The sequence below is a fragment of the Phocoena sinus genome, chromosome 10, assembly GCF_008692025.1.
Source record: "Phocoena sinus isolate mPhoSin1 chromosome 10, mPhoSin1.pri, whole genome shotgun sequence".
In the NCBI taxonomy this organism is placed as follows: Eukaryota; Metazoa; Chordata; class Mammalia; order Artiodactyla; family Phocoenidae; genus Phocoena; species Phocoena sinus.
In genome coordinates, this window is record NC_045772.1 from 63,931,826 (window position 1) to 63,940,904 (window position 9,079).

The 9,079-nt window shown below is 48.5% G+C and overlaps 1 protein-coding gene across 1 annotated transcript; it reads right to left on the reverse strand.

The window, feature by feature from the left end:
* Positions 1 to 5,936: 5,936 nt before the first annotated feature.
* On the reverse strand, positions 5,937 to 7,456 carry LOC116761014 (Y-box-binding protein 1). Its single transcript, XM_032646676.1, has one exon. It carries the CDS (start codon positions 7,318 to 7,320, stop codon positions 6,346 to 6,348), a length of 975 nt encoding a protein of 324 aa, XP_032502567.1. The 5' UTR covers positions 7,321 to 7,456; the 3' UTR covers positions 5,937 to 6,345.
* Positions 7,457 to 9,079: the final 1,623 nt, after the last annotated feature.

The window sequence follows — 9,079 nt, forward strand, 5'->3', positions numbered from 1 at the left end:
ATGGGAGTGAGTGGCTCAGATAGGGTAGAGGGCAAGGTCATTGGAAAAGAGGTCATGGAATGCAGAGGCCAAGGTACTGGGAGGATTACCTCTGTAGATATTGAGAGCTCTCAGAATTAGGACAGAATTAGCATCAGAGGGGGTGACAGTGAGGCAGGAGCCAAAACCTCAAGAAATAAGAGGAAGTAACCCAGAGATTGATAGACAAGTGGAAAAGAGGGGCATGATGGGTGGGATAGTCCGTTGACATGAGATTCAAAGCTGAGGGACTTTAGGGAAGAAGAACGGTCTGAAAGCACTGAGGCGTACAGAGGGTGCCTACACACCCACTGGCCTTATGGCACAGGGGCTGAGGGAGAGACAGCAGTGCCCACTTGAGAGGTCTGCAGGGAGGGGGCATCCTCAGGGAGAGCCGGGAGGTCAAAGGGAACATTCGAAGAGGCTGTGTCCATGAGAAGTTTGCTGATGAAGAGCCATGAGCTTGAGAGGACCCAGTGGAAGGGTTTTGGGAGACGGGAACAGAGCAGGGAATGTGCAGGGCTGTGAGGATCAGAGTGTGGGAGACAAAGGGTCATCCCACGTCAAGAGGATAGACTACAAGATATGGTGGCATGTTTATCAAGTTACCACAGAGGGACTCTTTTTTCACTGTAACCTTTTATACCTTTTGAATTTCATACCATGTGCCTGGGGAAAGGGGTGACGATGTGGAATGGTCACTGCAGACAGAGCAGAGGGACCAGGGTAAGGACAAGTCAAGGATTTTTCAAAGGAGGCTGGAGCCCAATGGAGGCTGAGAAGCAGAAACGCCCAGTGGCACAGTCTGCAGGAAAGTGGGATTTTTTTTTTTTTTTTTTTTTTTTTTTTTTTTTTTTATGCGTTACGCGGGCCTCTCACTGTTGTGGCCTCTCCCGTTGCGGAGGACAGGCTCCGGACGCGCAGGCTCAGCGGCCATGGCTCATGGGCCCAGCCGCTCCGCGGCATGTGGGATCTTCCCAGACCGGGGCACGAACCCGTGTCCCCTGCATCGGCAGGCGGACTCTCAACCACTGCGCCACCAGGGAAGCCCGGAAAGTGGGATTTTTGTGGTTCCTGTTTCTTCTCTTAGCAGGTGCAGAGGCCTGGTTCTAGGACTAGAAAAGGAAGATGGTGGGCTTAGTGCAAGGATGGGCTTTGTTGAGGTGGCTGGTGATGTCATCCACCATAGGCTCCAGCCTGAGCAATAATAATAACATATAAGAGCAAACACATAACACAGCATTTACAGTGTGCCAGGCACTGTTCTAAGTGCTCACACATATTAATTCAGTTCATCCTCACCACAACCTTTTTAGGTAGATATTATCTTTATCCCCATTTTAATATGAGAGTGAGGCTCAGAGAGCTTACGCAAGCTGCCCAAGGTCAAAGCTTGTCTGTGGAAGACCTGTGATTCAAACCCAGGCAGTCCAGCTCCAGAGTCTGCATTAAACAAAGACAGAGGTTATGCCTGAGGGGCCTTGAAAGGAGCAGGATAAAGTGGAGGGGTTAAGGGGCAGGACTGGAGTTTCAATGCACCCAGAATGCAAGGGAGAGAGCATGCGAGAGCTGGGACGTTGTGGGCTGTGGGCTGAGAGTGGAAGAGTAGACTTCTATACTCTGAGGCTAGCTGAAATGAGCCAGAAGTGAAAGCCCTGGGAGGGGTGAAGATCGAGGAACCGGGCAGTGGGTGGCGGAGGGCCACCCACGGGAGCACAGGAGTTGAACACGGGTCTCTGATAAGCGCCGCTGATGATTCCTGCGGGAGGGTAAGTGGGCAGGGAAGAGTCCAAGCTGAGGGCAGCTGGGGCCTGAGGTGGCAGAAGCCACCAGAAAATCGGGTTTCCGTCGTTCACTCGTAGGGTAGCTAACAGGGTAGCACTGGGGGCCTTCTCTAAGGCAGAAGCAATCCAAGGAGTTATTTAAAAGCCTCAAATTCAAGTATGCCGCATATGTTCTTTGTTTGAGATTCTTCAACTTGAAAAGAAAAAAGTCATTTCCTACGGAACAGTCGGAAAATACGTGGCCACCAGGTGGCGCAATAGCGGCAGCGCCCACCTAAGAGGTTTGCAGGCCTGAAGTGCCACTCTGTGGCGAGAAGACGAGATGCAGGGTCCCCTCCCTTCACCCCTGGTGACCATCACACCGCATCCTGGCTACTCTCTCCCCACACCCAATACACGCGTTGCACAAAGTACAGAGAACATGAATATGTGGACTTGGACAGACATAAACTGTCCCTGTCAGAGTCTGTTTCACCTAGAACCTCCCTCGCCAGTCCAGCCCCAGCTGGACCTCAGGGTGGGCACTTTTCCCACAGCCAGTCCCAAGGCAGGCAGCGTTGGCAAGGGAGCAGAAGGGACTCTGGGCCTGGTTTGCCTCTCTCTTCCTGCCCCTTCTGAAGTCAGGACACTCTGCAGGGGCCCTTGCGCCCCACGCCGGGCCTCCCCTTTCATTCCTTCATTTCCTCATGCACCCACACTGTTGTTCACACAAGGAACATTCATTGGGCACCTAGTAGGTGTGAACACTGAGCTAACTAAACCAGGGACCCAGGGATAAATGTGGCATGTCCCAGCCCTTGGGACTCACAGTTCTAGTGGGTGATGCCAGTCACTGGGTGATGGATCGTAGGAGAGCGCAGGTAGTGCTCTGATGGAGGGTGCCCGGATGCTGTGGAGACCCCAGAAGGGGCTAAAACCCAGTGTTGGGGGCTCAGAGAAGGCTTCCTAGATGAGGTGGTATCAAAACTAAGAACTGCAGGGTGGGTATGATGAGTCAGGCCAAGTGGGTGTGGGTGAGAGTTCTAGGCAGAAAGATAAAAATACCAAGGCCTAGCAGTGAGGGATCAAATGGAACATTCTAGCATAAATATGAGTGTATTATGGCTGGAGGACTAAAAGATAAGAGGACAGAGGTAAGCAGGAGACTTGAATGTATGATGGGAAGTTTGGACTTTATCCTGACAGCAAAAATGAGTCATTGAAAAGTTCAGTGCTCGCCATCAGAAAGATTCGTCTAGAAATAGTGTGCAGAGTGCACGGGAGAGACCCAAGGCTGGGTACTCGGAGGCCGGTGAGGAGGCTGGAGCAATATTCCAGGCAAGATTCAGTAGGGCCTGCACCTAGGCAGCAGGAGTTGAGTTTGAGGGTAGTGCACAGATTTAAAAGATTTCCATATGCTCCTTAAATGGTGAGGTTCCTGGAATTCCACTGGGCTCACTCAGTCTTCATAAAATAATGCCTTTGAGGTGCACCTGAGTTGTATGTATCTATAGCTTTTCCTTTTTACTGCAGAGTAGCATTCCATCGCTACCCTGCATGTATTTACATGCATGTATTAGTCAGTTTGTACATTCCCCTGTTGAAGGATGTTTGGATCGTTTCCAGTTTGGGGCTATTACAAATAAAGCTTCTCTGAACATTCTGTTCAGATTTTTGCGTGGATACAAATTTTTATTTCTCTAGGATAAATACCCAGTAGTGCAATTGCTACGTTGTATGGTTAATACATGTTCAATTTTATAAGAAACTGCCAGTTGTTTTCCAGAGGTTGTACCATTTTACCTCACCACTTGGCAGTGTGAGGGATCCAGTGGCTCCACATTCTCAGCAGTACTTGATTTTATCACAATTAACAAAAAAAATTTTAGCCATCCTCATCAGTGTATAGTGGTATTTCATGGTTGACTTCATTTGCATTTGCCTAACACCTAATGAGGTTTAAGAGCTTTTCATGTGCTTATTTGCTATTTGTGTATCTTTTTTGGTGAAGTGTCTGTTCAAGGAGCTGACTCGTTCGTATGGGTTTAAAATGTGCCAAATCATCCACATGTCTATCCCTGACTTCTCCCCTGAGCTTCAGATTTATATGCAAAGGCCTCCTGGCACCTTTGTGGAAATCCCTGATGGTGGCCTCCCCAGCATGTTCAAAACCAAAAGTGCCATCCCACCCCCAGTCCTGGGCTTCCCCAGTGGAAGAGCTAACGCTTGGAGGATTTACTACGTGCCAAACACCGTACTAAGTGCTTTCTTTACATGTTTTAATTAACTTAATCCTCACAATCATCCTATGAGGTAAGTGTGTTTTTCCCTCCATTTTCCACATGGGAAAATGAGACACACAAAGGCTGACTGATTCTCCCAAGTTTGCAGAGCTGGCAAGTGGCTGGTAGGACCGTCCGGACACCTGAGAGTTAGCCTAGATTCTTCTCTCTCTCCTCTCTGCATCTATTCATTCACTAAGGCCTGGACATTTCACCTCCTGAATATTTTATTTCATTGTCTACCCTCCTATCCTTATAACAACTGCTCTGTTTCAGACCGTCTTTTCTCTTGCCTGGACCATTGCTAAGTACCTTTTTTTAAAAAAACTATTATAGAAAATTTCAACCGTACAAAAAGGTAGAGAGAATAGTACAGCGAATATGTCCATTGCCCAGCTACGACCAATATAAACTCATGACCATTCACTTCACCTATACCCTCCACTCCCTGCTGCCACCTAACCTCATTATTTATTTATTTATTTATGGCTGCCTTGGGTCTTCGTTGCTGCATGCAGGCTTTCTCCAGTTGCAGCGAGCAGGGGCTACTCTTTGTTGCGGTGCATGGGCTTCTCATTGCAGCGGCTTCTCTTTTTGCGGAGCCCAGGCTCTAGGTGCGCGGGCTTCAGCAGTTGCGGCACGAGGCCTCAGTAGTTGTGGCGTACAGGCTTAGCTGCTCCACGGCATGTGGGATCTTCCGGGACCAGGGCTCGAACCCGTGTCCCCTGCATTGGCAGGCGGATTCTTAACCACTGCGCCACCAGGGAAGTCCCTAACTGCATTATTTTGAAGCGAATCTCAGACAGCATATTAATACATCTATAGATATTTCAGTATGCACCTCTAAAAGATAACTTTTAAAGAACATCATCACAATTACATGATTAGCAGTATTTATATTAATTATATTATATACTTAGCATTAGCAATACTTTAAATCCTCAACTGTCTAGTCCGTGTTGGTATTAGTTATCTATTGCTGTGTAACTTAGTGGTTTAAAATAACAATAAACATTTATTGTCACTCAGTTTCTGTTGGTCAGGAATTCAGGAGCAGCTTAGCTAGTTCCGGCTCAGTGTCTCCTGAGATTGCAGTCACTTGAAAGCTTGACAGTTCCTGGAGGATCCGCTTTCCAGGTGGCTCAATCACACTGGCTGGCAATTCAGTGCTGGCTGTGGCTTGGGTCCTCTCTGCAAGCACTCTCCACGGGGCAGCTTGAACGGCCTCAGAACCCATGCCTGGTTTCCCTCAGAGCAAGTGCACCAGAGAGCCAAGGAGGAAGCTGCAATGCCCTTCATGACCAAGCTTCGTAAATCACACAGTTCTGCAGTATTCGTCCCATTATAAGTACCAGCCTGCTTCCACGTAGAGGGTATGAATACCAGGAGGCCAGGATTTTTGAGGGGTGGGTGGGCATCCTGGAGAATGGTTACCACAGGTTCAAGTTGCCCCAGTTCTCCCTCTCTCTCCCTCTCTCTCCCTCTTACTCATTTACAGTTGGTTTATTTGAATCAGGATCCAATTCAGGTCTACATCATTGCCATTTTCTTGATATGGCTTGTAAGTCTTAACCTCTAGGTTCCTTTCCCTCTATTGTTTTTTTTTTTTTTTAATTGCGTTCTTCCTTCTTCGCCTTTTCTTTTTCTTAAAAAAGAATCTAGGTTTGTCCTTAGAGTTTTACTAGATTTTGTGGCTTGCATCCCCATTATGTCATTTAACGTAGTCCCCTGACCCGTCTTCCCTGTAAACTGGTACTTGATCTAGAATGTAATATGCCTGAGATTCAACTTTTTTTTGGACGTGTTGCTTACTTCCATCAGGAGGCATATGTCAGGTTGTCTCTTTTTTTTTTTTTTTTTTTTTTTACAATTATTTAAGACCTTTATTAACAGGTGCTTGCAGTTTGTTGACTTTTTTGAAAAAATCAAGCTGTAAACTTTTATTACAAATTAAAAATGAGGTTCTTAAAAATCTCAACTTGACCAGATATGAAACAATTTAAAAACCTTTAAAGGTGTATTGAGAAAAACCAGGCTTTTTTATTTTTTTTAAAAAACACGTTTGTCATTACCAAAAAGAGACGTCTTTAGGTAAAAATAATAAAAACCCCATGCTGCATAGATAATGCAGATAGTTCTAGTTATCTGGTCAACAGGCAAAAAGCAAGCACTTAAGGTCTTCAGCTCCAATCTTTTGTTCATTTCTTATTGCTGGAATTTCGTACTCATTTCTTCTTGTTGGATGACTAAACCGGATGATGGTAGAGATGGTAAGCCGGCATTTACTCAGCCCCGCCCTGCTCAGCCTCGGGAGCGGACGAATTCTCAGCTGGTGGATCGGCTGCTTTTGTCTCTTTGCCATCTTGTGGTTTAGGGTTTTCTGGGCGTCTGCGTCGGTAATTGAAGTTGCGGCGGTACCGACGTTGAGGTGGCTGCTGACCTTGGGTCTCATCTCCTTGATTTTCCTTATCTTCTTCATTGCCGTCCTCTCTGGGCTGTCTTTGGCGAGGAGGGCCCCTGCGGAATCGTGGTCTATAACCCCGATACATATTCTGTCTCACTGGTCTACCTTGTTCTCCTGCACCTTGGTTGTCAGCACCCTCCATCACTTCTCCCTGCACAGGAGGGTTGGAATACTGTGGTCGACGCCCATAGGGTCTCCGCATGTAGTAAGGTGGGAACCTTCGCCTGCGGTAGGGCCGGCGCTGTTGGGCCTGGCCTTCAGGAGCACTCTCCGATCCCTCATTCTTTTCCCCACTCTCACTATTCTGGTAATTCTGCTGGTAATTGCGTGGAGGACCCCTGCGACGTGGATAGCGTCTATAATGGTTACGGTCTGCTGCATATTTACTGCCTTGTACTGGAACTCCACCAGGGCCTGTAACATTTGCTGCCTCCGCACCCTTTTCTCCTTCAACAACATCAAACTCCACAGTCTCTCCATCTCCTACACTGCGAAGGTACTTCCTGGGGTTATTCTTCTTTATGGCAGTCTGGTGTACAAATACATCTTCCTTGGTGTCATTCCTGTTGATGAAACCATATCCGTTTCTTACATTGAACCATTTTACTGTTCCCAAAACCTTCGTTGCGATGACCTTCTTGTCCCCGCCGGCAGGCGCCGCCGATGTGAGGCCGCCCGGGCCGCCGCTCCCTACGCCGCTGCCCGTCGTGCCGGGCTTGGTGTCGGCAGCGCTGAGGGCGGGGGCGGCGGGGGGGGCGGCGGGCGGCTGCTGGGTCTCGGCCTCGCTGCTCATGGTTGCGGTGATGGTGACTGGGGCCGGCTGCGGCAGCTGCGGCTCCTCCCGGGATGTGATGGTAACTAGGCCGGCGGCGGCGGTGGGGCTGCACAGGGCTCTCTGGGGTCCGCTCTCCGCTCCCGCTACCGATCGAACTAGGTTGTCTCTTAATATGATGTTGTTGGCTATTGATTATCATCTCCTAGCTTCATTATTTCGTCAGAGTTAAAACAGTGATACTAATCCTATAATTCCTTCATGTAATTGCCAGAGTACTTCTATAGAGAGAAACTTTTTTTTTTTAAAGAAGATGTTGGGGGTAAGAGTTAATTCATTAATTAATTAATTTTTGCTGTGTTGGGTCTTAGTTTCTGTGCGAGGGCTTTCTCTAGCTGTGGCAAGCGGGGGCCACTCTTCATTGCGGTGCGCGGGCCTCTCACTGTCGCGGTCTCTCTTGTTGTGGAGCACAGGCTCCAGACGCGCAGGCTCAGTAGTTGTGGCTCACAGGCCTAGTTGCTCCGTGGTATGTGGATCCTCCCAGACCAGGGCTCGAACCCGTGTCCCCCGCATTAGCAGGCAGATTCTCAACCACTGCGCCACCAGGGAAGCCCCTATAGAGAGAAACTTTTACTTACTTTTTGATTACCCTGAAGTACAGTTTATACAGAAAAGAAAGGATAAATGCTGCTGTTTATTGACGAAGTGACTGGTTTCTAGCGTCCACCAAAGCTGACCAATATTTTAAAAATATCATGAACTTTTGAGTTTACTGATGCTCAAATTATCCCATCTTTGGCCAGGAGGAGCCTCTTTAGATTAGCCCCCGAGCCCTTTTGAATGATACTACAGTAGTCATCTTTGACAGCTTCTTTGCTTTCTGGCAGAACATTATGTTCCAGGTTCATCTTGTATATTTCCTGGGCCATTTCTCCAAGGAGCTCTGCTTCCTTTTCATGAGACAGGAGAGAGACCACATCTGGGCAGTAGTGTATAACTGCCTTTCAACTAGCCCCTTTCCCCCAGTCCACTCTCTAGTCACCTGAGATGTGAGGACGTAAATCTGACCATTCCCTTGCTCAAGAAGCCCTTCAGTGCTCTCTGCTGCCGTCAGGACAAGGCCAGCTCCTTAGCACCAAACAGCAGGCCCTCAGTTACGGTTTACCCCCTCCTTCTCATTTCCTACCAGTCCCCTCCGTAAAATGTACAACCAGCAATTGCACGCCCAGCACTCCGCACGCTGAATCACGCTCCTGTACCTTTTCTCATACTGATCCCTTGACCTGAAAACACCCACTCCCACCACTGCCTTTCTAACCTCATCCCTTGTCTCACTTGACTCAATCTTCGAGATTTCACCTTAGTTCGGGTTATCACCTCCAACACACTTTTCCCTGAACCGGGAGCAGGGCTGTCTCCGTTATCCATGGCCCTGTGTTTACCTGTAAGAACTTAACGTCTGCATGTAGCTCTCCTGCACTGCTCCGCCATGACTGAAAAGCAGTAACTATATCCACCTCTAGCCCCAGCATGGAGCACATTACCTGACACCAAGTGGACGCCCCCATCTGATCCCCTGCCTCACAGAACAGACCGTCTATCCTCCCAGCACAGACATCCTTCCACTTCCGCTGCCCACCGATGCCTTCCCCGCTCTAGCTCAGCCTGCAGGTCTGCTAGGCGTGCAACAAGCAGTGTGTTAACCTCTTCTGTTTCACTTGTGACTGACGGGCTAGCTGGGAGAAGACTAAAAGGGAGCTCACTGCCCTGCTCTGGTTAC

Excerpts from the sequence above, each read along its gene's own strand:
- LOC116761014 (XM_032646676.1), bottom strand. The coding sequence starts at position 7,320 with ATGAGCAGCGAGGCCGAGACCCAGCAGCCGCCCGCCGCCCCCCCCGCC.